Below are 17,759 nucleotides of genomic sequence, written 5' to 3' on the forward strand. Positions count from 1 at the left end.
TAAAAATATCTGATCTTACAAGAATATCTGCTACAGCAATATCAGGTTTAATACATAAAGTCTGCAATGACTTGAAGCAACAACATGTTTATTTTACTAATCTCAGCCAAAGTGCTTTTGTTGCCTAAATCTCTCATAAATGTAGAGCTTCATTCATTTGGAAAAACACACTGCATGATGATGAAGCATTACATGAACCACGCTGTGAATATGATTTGATTTAATAAAGTTAGATGCTGATAAATATTATTGAATTATCTCCCAGCTCATAACATACTCGACCCAAAAGTTTCACCTCTCATGTGACCTTTTACAGAAGAAACGAGGGAGACAAGAATAGTGGTGCTATTAATTCCACATTAATAGCACCTCTCAAGACACTTCAACATGTGAACAGAAGCTGGAGATTGAAATGAAAAACCTCTACTTTACTTCTTGAGCCCCAAACATCCTCTACATATCACCAATGTCTTCACACACACTAACAGGAGCGTCACCATGCAGCAATGCTGTAATGTTACATCATAATTACACATAACACATATGTTTACCAACTGCACCAAACGCTCTCTCCTACTTTATTCCTACGGACACTAAAGACACGAGTAAAAGCGCCGCTGCAGGTGCAGCAGGAGCAAATCTCCTCCGTCGTTACAATAAATAAGACGCACGTAGACGACTTATTTAATGAGCCGGGCAAATAAATCTTAATGATCTCGACTCAAAGGTCACTGGGTTGCTTCAACTCTCCGGCGCACTGAGATAGCAGCCGAGGGAGGTGTCGTGCAGAATAATTCTCTAAGGAGAAGAGACGCCTGGGATTTGTAAAATAAGCATAGGACCAGAACGATGGGGCATCTTTGATACATTCAGAACTTCAAAACAGAGTATACACAGACCACTTGTGGTGTGTATTGAATCTCTAAATTCTTGATGGTCTGATAAAGAATTTATAAAAGTACATTGAAATGGACTGAATCCAGCCAAATTGAATCAGTCACACTAACACAAAACCTCATGAAAATGCCTGGAATCCACCTAGAAACATACTTTTCTCATCTCGGCCCACGACTGCGAGGGTTAGTCTCCGCGAGGAAACAAGAATCTCATTATTTGCTTTTACTTAGGGCCTGCCTCTGAAATACATACATGAGCACATTCAAGGAGTGAAAGTAAGAAAAAAAAAAAAGAAGTGAGGCAGTGTGCAGCGAGCTCCGTGTTGTCTAATGAGTACCTGTTGTCCAGAGTTTAGTTGCCCTGAGGGTACGTCTGCACTGGGAATCGCTGTGCGTTAACGTAATGCATATGATACTTGGGGAAAATGTACTTTAGCTCTCGCTGTCTGTGTTGTGTTACACTGTAAGCTTTACTCAGATCCATGTGTTGCTGGACAAGAAGGCCACTGAGTTCTCCGCTGTACAGACTGCATGTTAAAGTAGCAACATCTGAAATGGTGTAATATAAAATAACTCCCTTTTCTGTCAGGCGGGATTTGTCTGACTGGTTGGTGGATATAAGATTGTTCTTTGCAATGTAATCTGCTCCCATATATTTAAAAAAAAATATGATTTTACTTCTGCGCTAAACAATCATGACAGAAATATTGAGCTGAATAATTGACATTTATATATGAAGAATTCATTTGCAAAAACCGTTATTCACGTAGCACCTTCTGAACCCTAAATAAGTTTTATTAGAAAAGCCGTTACTGTCCGTTATCAGTGCAGTGAAAGTTTTACAGCAGAGGATGTAAACGCCAGTGTGCTGTTCTTCTTGAACAGAACCCAATTAATCAGTTCGGCGGATCAGTGCGCTCAAAGGCATCTTTAAAGATGGATAATTTGGAACAAAAAGAAGAAGAAGAGGAAAGCTGAAACTTGAAAAAGAAGCATGTTGAGGAATTAACCAACAGATAAAGTAAAACAGCCACTCTGTTGCCTTAATGGATATCATGAAGACCTAAAGTGGATAATCCAGCAAAACACAAAACCAAGGGGGTCTGACGGTCAAGTACTTTGTTCTAAATGAGAAAAATACTCGTCTGTGAAGCATCATTTATGAGCTTTTTTTTTTGTTGTAAGTATTGAATACTGCTAAATGTCTGTGATTATGTTGTGGATAATCCTTTTTTTTTAAAATTTCATCTCAGATTATCTGCTTTTCTGGGAATGCCTGGATGTGGTTGGATTCTGGAAGCAAATATCTCTCACTTTAAGTGACATGCTTGAAGTTTAGATCCCACTTTCACCAACTTTGCTTCTACTTAATGACGACTTCTCTTTAGATTTGTCTTTGTAGCAGAGAGACACATATTCTATGGGCTGGTTTCACTGCAGCCAAAAAATGTTGGCCTTGAGGTGGCGACCACTACATTCTTTGGCTTGGCAACAGTTGGCCAACTCGCTTCTCGAAAATTGTCCTGATGGAGTGATCCGTGGCCTGAACGCATGGGGACAGCCTTCAGACTCTCTGAGCGTGGGATACGGCTTACAATTTAGTTAAAGAGAGGGTGCAGCGTGATTTGTTTTTTCGTGGGAGAGATCTGGGGTTGGGGTGTGTATGGAGTCGCCACTGGGAGGGTTGGGAGGGTTGGTGGTGGGGGGATACATGGGTTTGATGATTGTTACTTTGTGTGTATCTGCTGTTGGGAAAAGGAGAGAATGTGTGATGTATAAAGTTTCTTTTTTGTACTTTTCTTAATAAAAAAATGATCAAAAGATTATTTGCTTTTTATTTCTATACATTGCTTTGGGTTTTTCAATTTGTTAAGAACAATCAATTAATCAGTCAGGCTGTATTTATACGGCAATGTTCAAACAAATGAAGAGAAATTCGAAGTGTTTTACAAGCGACTGATGAAATGTAGGATGTTAAAAATAGATTCAGAGACTAATCACACCAAAACAATTAAAAAAGCAGAAAAAGGTTAATTTAATAAGACAATAAAAGATGAGTAGTTAAAATAATAAAATATAAACAATAGAATTGTGAAATACTAAACAAAATAAATAGATTAGTAAAATAGTAAAATGTTAAAAATAAAATAGAATAAATCATAATGATCAACTGTCATATGTTGATAAAACAAAATAGAATAAAATAAGTTATAAATAAAATAAATATGAATAATAAAACTACATTACAACACTACTTAAATAGATTAATCTGGTTTTTAGCCGTTCGGAGCGTAACGGCTAAAAGCAGCATCACCAAAGCTAAAAGAGAAGAACCGGAGGATCTGAGGTGACTTCCTGGTTCATAAACCAGAAGCATTTCTGAGAGGTAGACTGGTGCAAGACCATGTAGTCCTTTATAAACTGATAGAAGAATTTTAAAACCAGTATGAAAACTAACAAGTAACCAGTGTAAAGACTTTAAAAGAGGCGTAATGTGTGCTCTCCTGTCTTAATCAGCACTCGTGCAGCAGAATTTTGAATTCATTGTAGCTGATTGACTGTATTCAGTGTGTTACAACAGTTCAGCCTGTATCAGTCTGTCTGTGTTGCTCAGAGAGAGAAATGGCTTCATGTTGGAGATGTTCTTGAAGCTCTATGACCACCTGTGGTTGAGGTGCAGTCAATCGTGCTTAAAGAACAAAGTTGTCTATAAAAGTGACCTTAAATTTGTCACATGCAGTTTTTAGCTGTGAATTTAGGCAGAACAGACGACTGAATTTTTCTTTTTAATCTCATCACAGCTCAAAGGGGAAACAGTGGACTGTTGCCCCCGAATGATGGAATCACTGATCGCCATGGAGGAAGCAAGCGATGGTGGAGGGATGGGTGGGATGGTCGTTGGGGGACGAGTCCAGGCTCAACACTGGTAGGGGGCGTAGGATTTCCCTCTGTCTTCCCTGCCTGCCTCTGTCACCCACCTGTGTTTTGTGCTCCTGTGTGAGCTGATCCAATTAAAACCGCAGAGTTAAAAGTGTCCTGAAGGTTCGATGTCACTTTTAAAACAGTGTTTAGCTCAATCAGCCTCTCCTGCAGTTCTTTTATTTTGTGCAGAAGAAATTTTCCTCCCTGCTAATAATTAAAAACATGTCACAGAGTTCACATTTTTGGGCTCTCATGCTCTTGGCCGCAGTTGGACCCTCCATTTCTTAAAAAGGTCCAGAGGAGCAGCAACACGTTGTCCTCCCACCCAGTGGGTTAAACAGACAAAGACCTCAGTTTGCACAGAGCTTAAATGTTTTGGTCTTTGATTTCAAATAATATTAAAACTGGTTAAAACAAGTAAAGTAAAAGCTCACTAAAACAATAAAACAACTAAAAACTCGGAGTTAAAACCAACTGGGGAAGACGGAGGCAGCCATCTTGTTGCACAAGCGTGACGTCTCGTCCAATCAGATTGACTGACCACCTTGATTATAATCTTCCAGTTTTGCTCTCACACCTCTATTGACAATTTTCATTTTCAACGTATCTGTAGATAATTTTTAGCTTATAGCTTATTTTGTTTGAAGACTATAGACCCAAAGTTACATTTTTAATTGATATAAAACTGAGAAACTGAGAATCTGAAAAAAGCAAATCTTTGGCATTTGGATTTTAAACTTTCAGATCATTTTAAACAATTAATAAGCTTCCAAAAAGATGTCAATTATTTTTCCTTCAATCTACTAATCCAAGAGCTTTACAAGAGGCGACAGTGTGTTAATACAGAATTATTGTGTTTTTTTCCAGGCATCAAAAAAGGATCGCCTCTATAACGTTGCCAAGTACTGGATGCAGAACGGAGCGTCAATGCCTGAAAACCGCGGTTGTGCTCTCAACTCAAATGAAAAGGCAGCCAAGAGACAATTTGCGAGAGACCACATTAAAACATTTACCTGCAGAGCCAGCCATAACGCTCGCTGTGGTTCACCTGACAGAAAGTATCTTCCAGCTGACTTGAATGCGAAAAAGATGCATGAACTCTCCTGCCGTCAAAATGATGAGCAGATCTCATACGTTTTGTATTATAGTGTATTCATGTATGACATTAACCTGGCATTCGGAGACCCGTCAAAAGATGTGTGCAGCACCTGTGTTGAACTTTGATTGAAGCTGAAGGACCCAGAACTCACAGGTGATGAAAAACGCAGAGAATCGGCCCTGTTCCTCTCAGACAGGCGAAGAGGACGTAAATTCTACGCTCCGCTAAATGCAGCGGAGGAAACTTTCACAGTTGCATTTGATGTAATGCAGTATATGGTGCTGCCAAAGTCTACCATTTCACAGACTTACTATTCAAGACAGCTGGACAACCATGTTTTTGATGTTGTTTGCGTCCATGGCCGTGGTCAGAATCAGAGAAAACGAGGATGTTCACCTTTTTATCAGAACAAGAAAGACAGCAACATGGTGGCTTCTGCTTTGTGGTGTTATTTGGGTAAAAATCTGATTGTAACAGACTGAAATACTAAACTAAAAAAACTGAAATATTGAGTGAAACATACTGATATGAGACTGAAAACTGAGTTAAACTGAATACTGTGAAATACTGAGCTTCAATAAGTAACATAGAAAGGAGAGTTACACTGTGGATTACTGTAAAATGTTGTTCCAGGTTTTTGCAGTTTTACTTGTAAACAAAAAAAAACTGTTTCAGACTTTAGGCTCGATGAGTCAGTTCCGCAGTGAGCTTGTCTGGTCACCACTGTGGTAGCTCTTTGAAATAAGGACAGCTGTGGTCTTTAATGACACTCTGCAGATTAAAACAGTTGCACGTTCATGCTCAGGGGTATCGTAGTCTGGCTGGGATTTTTCCAAGGTATGATTCTTGTGTAATATTGCACATTAATGGGCTGTTTTTGTAGCAATTTACCTACTTGTTTTATGTTAAAGAATGTTAAATATTACACTTAAAAGAAACTTTTATCCATTATATGGCTCTGTTTAACTCTGAAACATGAAATCTGCTTTTTGTTGAGTTATTTTTACTTAATCAAAACAACCCAACTGCAGTTTTATTGATATTACCTGGAATGCAATTAATACAAACTGGCACGTATTCCTCTAAAACATAATATGAAGTGGTGGTTTTTAATAAGTTTATGTGTGTTTGAAATGTACAAACACAGGCTCAACATTTTGCTTTTTGAAAAATTAACTGATAAAATGGTACAACTACATGATAAAGATATGAGGAAAGTTCATCATAATTCAATCAGTTCTCACAGTAACTTGAACTAATGATCTTCAGCTGTTTGTCACCTTAAAGTGTAAACTGATAGTTGTGTTATGAAAAAAAAACTTTGGTGAATTAATGCCTTTAAAACTTTCTTTCAAAGTGAGGTAAATGGGCTGCCTTTGTATAATTCTTTATTTATCCAAAGCACTTTACTATTTCATTCACCCATTTACACACACAAGGTAGTTGCATCACCATTTGGAGCAGTTTGGGGTTCAGTATCTTGCTCTGGGGATCGAACTACCAACCCTGCACTCATTGGATTTTTTGGTGAAATACCTTTCCGGTATTTAGAAAGACTGTTTCATGAGTTAATTTATGCATGAACTTCTTGGGAAATGAACCAATACAATCAAGACTTTAAGGTAAATGCTGCTTCCCATCATTATACCACCATCATGTAATTCTCCTGGCAAAGATTTATTCTTATCTTTCGTTTGTGCTGCTCAACCTCATTTCCACTTCATGAGAAGAACTTCTGAAAACACAGAAAATACCCCATACTTGGAAAAAAAAAAGAAAAGAAAAAAGAAAAACTTAGTTTTGTAAAGTAGACTTTCCAAATCATTTACCGAAAAGTTAACCAAGAGTTAAGAAGCATTACAGATGTTTGGAACTGCTGGTTCAGAGGCCAGTAACACCATTTCCAGTTAAGAGTCAATGTCGATTGAACAGATGGATGATTCAGTAATGCTTCAGTAATGACCATTGCTGCGTCATGTCTGGTGTGATCTCAGGGTAAGAGAACCAAAAAATGTCTTTGAAATCACTGATGTATTGTCCGTTCTCCACAGCTCTCATAACTTCCAACTCAGTACAACTAACACACATCATCACTCATAAACTGAAAGCCACGAACGATGCGGACCAGGCCTAAATCTGTACTGCTGATTATTAGTACTAACAGAAGCAATCGACTCATCTCATCAACTCGATCCTGCATCAATACTGTAGAGGTAGTAATAATAGACGTTTCCCCTTCTCACATTGTTCCGTAACTGACTACATAGGAAGTAAGAGGAGAGCTACGCTTTTAAAGGATATGGCTGCCATTTTTCTAGATTTTTCCTTGTTGTCAACAAATCTCGTGCAGAGCCAAACCAACAATGAAATGATCTACTTACAAACCATTTCAACGCGCCACATTGTTGCACTGGGTGACATGTTCCTCTGCCACAAAGAGTTTTAGTTTAGTACAAAGTCAAGAGGTTGTGATATGTAGCACAACAAGCTAGTGAAGCTCTGTAAAAAGAACAGTGTTTCTGCCTTACAAAGAACTACTCTCAGGAGACTGAAAATGTAATCAATGTTATTAGTCTTTGGAGCCGTTTCTAAATGAAATAACGTGCCCAAAACTCTTCATGATGAAGGAACATGTCACCCAGTGCAGCGGTGAGGCTCACTGACGTGTTTTTAATAGTTTTTGGACAACAACTGAGATTGACGGCACAGAGGAATAAGATATATCAGGCTATGGATACACGCTAAGTAGATCAGTTCATCGTTGGGTTGACTTCAGATTTGTTGACAAGAAAAATATAGAAAATGGCCAGGCTGATCCTTTAAAAGACAATTATCACATTTTGCATGAATTTTACAGTAAAGAATGATGGAAACATGGGGTAAGAGAAGGGATGGAATAACATGCAATAAGGGTCCCCAGTCAGATTCAAACTCAACATCATGGTCACAGTGGTCAAAGACACATACCATACTGGGCCACCAGGATGCCCCAGGCCATGCTTTTGTTTGTGTCTTTACACCTAAATGAGCTGGATTTTGTTGTTGTGCTAACAGTGCCAGACCAGAAAATGAGCTCATATCCCCATAAAAAGCGATCTGGTTAACATCACTGTCCCCCCCCACCCCTCAAAAAATACCACTGATAAAGTCACACGTGGTCTCTATTCATTGGTAATGGACCCACTCCAGACAGTGTCGCTTGTTAACATCACAGACTAGTAAAATGGTTCTCTTGTGTTTCAGCTGTGGGAGAAACTCTCATAAATAAATTATACAAAATGTAGACATAATGACACTGGCAACATACAGAGCTCTTTGGTACACACACACAAAATAGTCCACTAGCCCTGTGTTACATTGTGTTTGGGAAAGTTTAATCACTGTTGTCACAAATTGATTCAGTTCTTTAGTATTCTTTGAGGCTGTTTGTGGTGTCGATGTTCTGTAAAGTTGTTCTAATATTTTGTGCTCCTCCACATATTAAAATGCAGCGGACATAATATTAGAAACAGATAGCGGGGTAATATATCAAAGTGTAAAATGTCTACATCGTAATCGAATTATTACACTGTGCACAAAAAAGTAATTTTCAGTCGTGACTGAGCGGCAACTGAAGCCGATGCAGAAGTACCTCAAAGCGCAAAGCTACCAATGGCCGCTAGATGTTCCAACTGACTCCAATTCAAAAAGTTTCAACTTCCCTCTAGAAATACTAAGTCAACCATTTTTTTCAACATGTCATTATGGTCGGACAATCCATGGTTGGACTATCGTTGCAATATTTTGTTAAATTTACTTGTTTACAATACCTGCCCTGTTAGCATTAGTTAGCTAAATTAGCCCAAGTGTGCAGTGCTCGGTGTTCCCAGTAAGCTAGCGTCAGCTTTGGTTTGAAGTAGCCGGGCGTGTTTCCAGAGCGTGAAAGGTAAAATTTATCTGGAAAGTCCTGGCTCCAAACGGAAAAGATGGCCATGCCGACAATAAGCTGCAACTCTTTGCTTTAAACTGGCTCCAATGCAAACCAATGGGTGATGTCACACCTCGCTACACCCATCTTTATATACACTCAGTGGGCCGCTAACAGAAAAAATGTGGATGGAAAAAATAGTTTGGATGTTTGTCAAGTTATGAAATTTTAAATTGGCAATAGTCTGCTTGATTTACATCCTTACAAAAAACTGTATGTGAATTTAGATTTTATAAATATATATACATAAATATATATATAAACATTTCACATGTCAATGTAATATTTAATATATGAACATGAATTTTACATTTGCTTTTTTTGTAACAGCGTCTATCAGTGCACACCATTAGTATTATAGGATATCAGTGTGGACTCTATATACTCTAAGACTTTGTGATCCCAGTCGACGGTCCTGTTCTGTGTGTTATTTTCAGTCTCATATTGTGTTTTGAACTCGTTTTTGGCTAGCTAGCTGTAGCGTGCAGAACCAAGACTGTGCTGTGGGACTGTACCAAGTCTGTGCTTGATTTGTATTGCATTTAGTACATTAAACACTGAAGTACAGCTGCAGCAGAATTCTCTTCCCAAGAGGAATCACTTGTACGAATTAAGCTTTGCTTTCTTTTTCCAGGCAACGAATGACCAGGCAACAAGCCACGAGGGACTTCAGTTTTGTATTATGACTTATATCCATTCATTTCTACTTTATTTGAAAAAACAATACACTACAGCTCTAATGGAATAATAATGAAGGATCGACGTTTGACAGGGAGTCCAGCCACTGTTGTCTTAGCCTGTTGTAATATAGATGCAAGACAGAGGCATGTTGCTGGACTTCGACCATACTGTAAATACCAGTGTTTCCCTTCAGTTTACATTTGTGTTGCACTGCATCATAAAACACTAGTTATGCAGCTTCTTTCAATTTTATAGAAGTGGAAATGCATTATGTCCTAAATAAGAGCTGCACTGCCGCTCTCTTACTTTAGAAAAGGGAGCCAAGTAAATCAGTCCGACTATGGGAGATTATCACCGCCATAAATACAACTTAATAAGCTTCTGCACTAACACTAAACATGTGTCTAGAGCCGCAAAAGTCATTTTTACAAACATACTGTATATGCAGACCAAACTTTAGAAAAGGCTGTTTGATTTATCAACATATGGACAGATATGTATAATTATACAGTTTGTGATGGTTTTTTTCCTCCCAGTTATGCTGGTTAGATTTACAGCCAAGTGATTTGTGGTGCACTAAACTCTGATGGATTAAAAATGTTAGGCTATTAGCATCTCTTCTGGTTGTTTTGTGTACGTGCTGGGTGTCTAACTACAGAGAATGAGGCACAAAACTATTATTTTGGCTATTTTGACTTTTAGGAGTTCTGTTTAAATCAAACCAAATTAAGCATCCGCACTAGCCACACTTTATGGAGCCTCGTTACCATGTTGTGAGAGGGCTCGTTGGCCCTCGTTTAATTCAGCAGAGCGAGCAGCGACATGAACCGAATCGTCATCCTGGCCAGCCTCAGCGAGATGTCCGCAGATTAAATTACATCTAGTTGACTCCAGGTTTTTGTGATTAATTGAGCTGAAATGCTGTAAAATCCAGTCCTTAAGATGACAGCTCTTAATTTTTATAATGTTGTTTATTTGTTCAAACAGTGGGACCGCAACAAATCAAAAAGGGACAAGAATGATCTGGCAGGATTTGGAAAACATAAAGGAGCTCAAGGCTGAAGGCAAAGTACGGTTGATTTATTACATTTAACTGTATATTTAAGAAGTGGGGAGAAGTTCTGCATAGATTATTGATTGTTTTATGTTCATTAACTCACATGCTAACTGGTTATTTCTTAATGTTTGGAGGTAATTAACAGTGACAGGTTTACCATAATGCAATGTTCAAGTTCTGTATTGATCATTTACATGAATATTATGTATGATTACATATCTATTCAGGATTCTTAAAGGTTAAACTTCTGGGAAGCACTGACATGACATTAAACGTTACGAGTCTAACATACACGTGAGTTTGACAACCTGAAAAATCATTAAATGTCTGTATCTTCCTGCCTGAAGTGTGAATATTAAGTGACATTTGTTATGTTTTATACTTTGTGTTTTATCTGATTTTATAAGTCTTGTAATCTATTCTCTATTCTCTATTTTCAGATGTACTGGTCATTTAAAAAAAAAAAAAAAAGGCTACGGCAGTGAAGGTTTTGGTTGGAATAAAATCCTGACTCTCCTCAACTCGAAATGATGACTGACGGTTGAGAAAGTACCCTCAGCGTGAGAAGCCTCGGATGGTAAACCATCTGTGGGTACACAAATTTTAGATTTCACAGTAATGTTATCGTTAACTTATGGAAAACTTTAGAGCCGTATTTACAGCAAGCTGAGGAATTTAGAGTATTTTAATGTCTCTTGTATGAGTCTATATTTATCAAGGATAGTTTGCCCAAGGTCATGTCAGTACGAGGCGAATCCTGCTTTTTCACTTCAACCACCATGCTTACTGGTACGGGAATTGAACCATCAACCCTCCAGTTACAAGTACGCTCCTCTAACCTACAGATCTCAGCAGAAAACACTTGCAACAACCAGACCTCCACCTTTGAACACTTGACTGGGACTTGAACCTTGACTAGGTCATTCTGTCTAACAGCTGGGCCACCACTCATTTGGAAGTTACTGTCGATAAGATAATGTGGATACAAATGGAAATATATTTGTGTTGCCAAGACATTCCCCTGACAGTACAACATCTTAACTGTCTGTGTCAAATGTTGCTAAATTGCCAGGAAAACAAGCAACAAAAAAACCCTCCGTTCGCCCCTCCGTAACAGTTTTGCTGCCATCAGTGAAGAGACGAGAGAAAAACAGGACAGAGGGAATAGACGGGAGATGAGACCCGTGTCCTTCCTCATCATCTGAAAACAATAAGACAACAAGAGAGCAGGAATTAAAAGACTAGAGCCGTCTAATCTGGAACAACAGAGGAATGTCAGGGAGATGCCACAGCACCCTTTTATCCCAGATGTGTGCTATTAGGTCCACGGGCCCAATCCCTGCGCCAGACTCTGCTGGATCGGATTTCTTCCTCCCCTAATGCCACCGGACATACGATCTGACAATGATAATGATAATTACTTCAGATGACATGCCTTCCATTGTGGAAGAAGTGGAAAACACAGGCACGCACACACACGCACACACAAACACACACACGCACTAAAACAAGACAATATTTGCAGAGCTTTAAAGAGAAATTACTGTTGGCTTTCTCACCAATTTGGAAAAAGTTAAAAACAACACAGCTCTGTACATTCCTCTGCACTATTTAAACGTTTCACAGCTTCTTGTGCTGTTTGTGTAAGAGGAAGAAAAATATGAACAATAAAAAGGTCACAACAACAACTTGGTTTTGGAGGGAAAGCAGAAACCGCTGCCAAGTTTGGTTTTTAATGTTTTGGAATATCCGTATGAAGTTCATCATTAATTTAATGCAGAGTTAAAAACAAGAGCCAGGCACTGTCCCCAATACAATAGTTCTATTGCTGATGAGGGCATAAGAATAGGGGGACTAAATAATCTGTGTTTTTGTTCTCTTCAACACAGTTTTAACCAGTATTGACAGCATTTCCACAACACAGAGTTTTCAAAATATTTTTTTTTGCTGTTAGAGTCTATTTTCAGGTTCACATGGACCCTCAAAAACACAGAACACATGAGGAGCATTATGCCCTGACACGATTACTTCTATCTCCGCGAGTTACACCAAATCTCATAAATGAGAAGCTGTCTGTCGGCAGAGAGAGGCTGGATAGCCTTGGATGGAAGCGACGTAAACGCATAAAACCTGCGATGAAGGCGGAGAAAAGGTGTGATGTTTTAAGATGTTATCTCACAGCCGAGTAGCCAACAAAAAGAAACGCAAGTCCTTTTTTAGCCACGGGGAGCTGAGAGTGGCGGACATACAAGACTCTTGTTATCGTTCTCTTCATCTTAATATTTGCTCTCTTCTGTTTCCATATGTAACTCCTTTTTTTCGGTGCTCAAGACAGAAAGCCTCGGTAAGAGGATGTAGGTGCTTCTTTGAGGATATTTGCACAGGATTAAAGTCGGTGAGAACCTGCTCTCATGATGCATATCCTGTCTGAAACGCCCTGATGAACATTTATTCAAACATGCCACTTTTAAAGAATGAGGGAAATAAAGCGTTTGCTGACTTCTGACTCACTTCGTTTCTTGTTAATAATGTTGATTTCCAAATTCACTTTTTCCCATAACTTTCTGTCACAAACATCTCTTTCGCAGGAATCACCCATGTGGGATTTCTCCCTTTTTTTTTTCTTTTTTCTCATTTTTAATAAAACAAATCAACATTTTGGAAGTGGGTTTTTCCCCCCACAGCCTTTCACTTGTTCCACCACATGCAGTCATCTGAAACTCTGGTTTGTACCATGTCTGTGTCATATTTCATCTTACATACACAACATAACACGACACAACAACACAACACAAGCTTCCAAACACAAAATCACAACACAAACATGTGATCTCCTGTGAACCTGAGTATCCCGCTGCTATTAAAAAAAATATTTAAAAAAAATCAACAACTTTTATCACCAAGGATAAAGTTTATGATTTAGAGCCGCAACGATTATCAGTTAGTTGATCAACAGAAAATTAGGCAACTGTTTGATGATTGTTTTGAGTCATTTTTTTAAGCAAGAATGCCAAAATTTTTGTCAAATGTGCGTTAAATGTGTGTTTCTTTAGTCTTCTATGATATGAAACCAAACATCTTTGGGTTGCGGACTGTTAGACGGGACAGTTTCCATCATTCCTGACATTTTGTAGACCAAAAAACTAGTCTATTAATGGAGAAAACAACTGACAGATGAATCAATAATGAAAATAATTGCTAGTTGCGCCTCTACTGCAACATCACCACAGCTAGATTTCATCAGAAGCTCAGAAAAGCCTGACTTTAGCGATCCTGAACCAGAATTCAGCTGTTCCATAAAGCAAACTCCCGGCTAATATGATCAGACTAACTCAAGCCTGGTTTAAAATCTGCTTCTAATGTCGTCAGATACAGATCACATCAATTCACAGTGAAAGAGAAAAGAGATCTAAAGGCTTTACATGAATAAGATGGAGACTTATAATATAAATGTGCTAAATTTGACGTGTGCTGCAGTTTGACTGTGATGCTCACAATACAGCAGTAATAAAGGACAGCTGGCTAAACCTGAAAATAGCTCGACAGCGATTACGTTTCCATTGGAAATCACTGTAGGCCAGGACTTCTTGATTTACTGAAGTGAGCCCGGCTTAAGTGGCGTTACTTGAAATGAAACACCCCTCGGGGAACAACAATATCATGTTGTTATTTGCTCACGTCTGATGTCCGTCGCTTTATCACGTTAAGTTACATGTCAGTAACGCGGCTTCACAGCATGATGTCATCCGGTTTAATCTGACTCTGCATGACGGAGCGTAAGGAACCCGCTGAACCTCTGAAAACTGTGTCTGTTTGTCAAAAGAAGTGAGGAAGCTTCTCTCTCCGTAGACCACCCTCCAACACTACACTAGAGCTCTCCAAAGCTGAAAAACTGTTAACGTCAGCCTACAAGTGTTAATTACAAGTAATACATGTTGGAATTTTTTTATAGGATCCAATCTTTTCCCACTTGGCATTATAAATTGCACAAGTGTGTAAAGTACACAGCTCACAACACATGACCAAACATCGCATGGAATCCACAGATGTTGGCAGTCCAACATGCATTTGAGCAGCAGGCAACATAAACAAACAACAACATAACCTTCCAGCCTTATTTTTCACCTACTGTTTGCACGTGAACTCTTCCCCTTCTCCCCATCTCACCTGTGGGACACTTTTTCTTCATCCTGCATCTTTGTGTCTCATTGTGGGACGGGCAAAGCAATGCCGCTTGCTCTTCAGGCGTTTTCCCGGCCTGCCTTCCCCCACGGGTCCTGGTCTGCTTTCCCCACCTGAAGCCGCAGTTCACGCCGTCACGGAGACAGGCGCTCCAGTCGCTCCACTCTCCCAACGGAGCCAGGAGGCAGTCCTCTAAGAACCGGGGAGCAGATATGTCAAATTCAGGCTCTTTTTTTAAAAAAAAAAAAATTCATTTTACAAAACCAGATCTTTTAAAAGAAGTCAGTATTGAAAAAAAAAATGTAATCGTGAAAGCCAAGTGGTCGATCAGTTTCATATGAAATGAATCCAGGGAGCCTTAAGGCGCTCCTGAAGATGAAACAAATGTTCACAGAAAAGAGAAATTCCTCAGGCACTATTAATGCTTCTTGAGGTTGAAAGTGGTCCCCATTTGAACTTATGCCTGTCCAAGTAAAGACTTTTTAATATACATATTTTTTTTTGTATCTTTCTCAGCCTAAGAATGCTGGATGAACTTTTCTGCAAATTGAAAAATAATAGCTGAATGTGCTGGACTAAGATAATGACGATAAAACAATAAATTGCAACCATAATCCCTGAAGTGGTAACAGTATATAAATACTAATGTTTTCTTCAGAACTCTGGAAACCAAATTGCTATGATTGAAGATAGATGAATGCCAGCTGAAGCATTAATACACGGGACATTACACTCGTAGTGACTGGTTGCTGATGAATGATGTCACCCACAAAATCAGACAACTGCAAGTTTTTCCATGCTGTCCACAACGGAAAACCAGCAACCTTGTCCAAGATAGTACAACATTTCTTGGTAATCATCATTATCTTTGTCAGATTTTGGGTATAAAATGAATAGATTTCCAGTGAGTCTGTTCTGAAAATTGCTTGAGGTGTGTACCAACAGTTAGACATGAAACCTTAACATCGCCATGAAAACCAGATGTGGTCACAATGCCAAGAAACAACAGTAGCTGCAGATGGCGCAGGTGGACGACAGAGGGGGAATCTGGAGTCCCGAACAGCGCCGAATGATAAGTGAGTTCAACAATATATCTCACTTACTTAGAAGGTAAGGATGATACACAACGAGATATGAAGATAAATTCTAAAACATCTCGGAGGACTTTTAATATGAATCATGTGTTGCGTCGAACGTTTGGCTTCATATCAGAAAATATTTAGCTGAGAAATAGATGAAGAGACAAATCGAGTGGATGAGTGTTTGCAGAACCGAGGGAGAAATAGAAATTGCTTCTCACAAGAAAACTTCTAACATTTAAAGACAGCATGTCCCAAACAAAGGCGGTATTTGTTGCTTGAATGTGTTATTAGGCTGTCATGAGTATTTAATGTGATAAAACATTTGAGAAAAATTATTTGATCCATGTGAAAGTGTTCAATAATTACTTCAAGATTTGTTTTCCTGTTACATGGTATTTCCTGAAACAAAGTATAGTTTCCTAAAACAGGTGCAAATTATCAATAGTCACATTATTTCACTAAAAGTCAGTTTGATGTAAGATAAAAAACCGCAAACCCCACAACTAAAGAATGTTTCAACCATTCACACATGAAATACTGCAGAGAAATGGCCAAAGAGCCAGAGAGGCCTTCCACAGATAAAAGGAGTAGCATTTGCAGGAACAGGTCTGCTGCTGATTAAACCTCTCAGATTAGCTTCACCGGTGCATCCATTGCAGAGCGGACCTGACTTTTATAGCTGGCTGGGATCAGTGAATTTTGAGTTCACCCAACACATCATAACAGACAGTAACTTGAAACTGAATGAAAATATGATACGGGTCAGGGAAAGTCATACAGGTGTCATGCAGTGTACTGCAGGGAGGTTATTTGGGTGACAGAGTTCAAAGCGAGGACAATGTTTTCATGCACGCTAGTATCCATGGGTTTTGATGGGATTTATATATGATGCTAACATTATCAAGGTTTCTGTTTGCATACATGTCTCTGTCCTTTTTTGTATCCACTGAGTTACGTCGTCCTTACAATCAACTCTCTTTGGTTTCTGGACGACGCTGCGTTTGCTGCTCTACTGGATTTGGCTTCTCCGTCTGATTACTGGTAATAGGAGATGAAGGGAATAATGCAATTTATCCTCAGGATTACCGATGTCAGATTTTATTATTTTAATTTCAACATGTAGTCTATCATTGCATTGTATATCATGTTTTTTTGTGTTCATAACTGACTGACTAACTACTGTGGAAAAACTCCAACTGACATATTCTGGTTTCTCACAACCACTATAAGAGTTTATCCAGGTTCCTTCAGGATTTGATATTTACAGTGAACACAAACAAGATGCTCCGAAAAACATATTTGGCCGGTGTTGTTCTGTATTTTTATTGTCAAAAACTCCAATGAAAAGACCAAAACCCACTATCTCAGCACAAAACCCATTGGTGCCAGTTCAGAAATATATAGTTTCTTTTTTTTCAGTCATTTCCTAAAACAGCTTGTCAATGTAGTTTTGACATGGAGGTTCAAACTGGAGTAAATGGTGCATTTGTTGGGGACTATTTTCAGTCGTGGACTCATAAACATTTGGTGCTGTAGTGAGCGTTCTGGCAGCAGGATGGTGAACGTGGGATTAAGTCAAAATAAACTTCAGCCAATACAACGGTGTGGCTCACTGATGTGTTTTTAATAGTAAAAGATATATCCAGCTGTGGATACACACACTTATTAGTAGAGTCATTTAAGGAAAATATAGAATATGACCAACCTTATACCTCATATCAAAGGGAGAGGATGTTAAGAGTTAAATATAATACCATATCTACAGTATCTATCTATCTTTCTGACATCACATGCTGAGACTGATGCCACAATGAACGTGCGAGTAAGTTTACAAAACAACAGGTGCATCTCTGCTGCTTCTGTAGTGTCTGTG

At 38.8% G+C, this 17,759-nt stretch overlaps 1 protein-coding gene across 2 annotated transcripts in view; it reads right to left on the bottom strand.

Moving 5' to 3' along the window:
* rspo4 (R-spondin 4) overlaps positions 1-17,759 on the bottom strand; it is a 43,129-nt gene that overhangs the window by 14,777 nt on the left and 10,593 nt on the right. For both annotated transcript variants that reach the window (XM_067586292.1, XM_067586293.1), the window contains exon 4: positions 14,790-14,996. In XM_067586292.1, the coding sequence (XP_067442393.1) occupies positions 14,790-14,996 (207 nt within the window). The remainder of the gene's footprint in view (positions 1-14,789; positions 14,997-17,759) is intronic.

This window comes from Thunnus thynnus, chromosome 4, assembly GCF_963924715.1.
Source record: "Thunnus thynnus chromosome 4, fThuThy2.1, whole genome shotgun sequence".
Taxonomy (NCBI): Eukaryota; Metazoa; Chordata; class Actinopteri; order Scombriformes; family Scombridae; genus Thunnus; species Thunnus thynnus.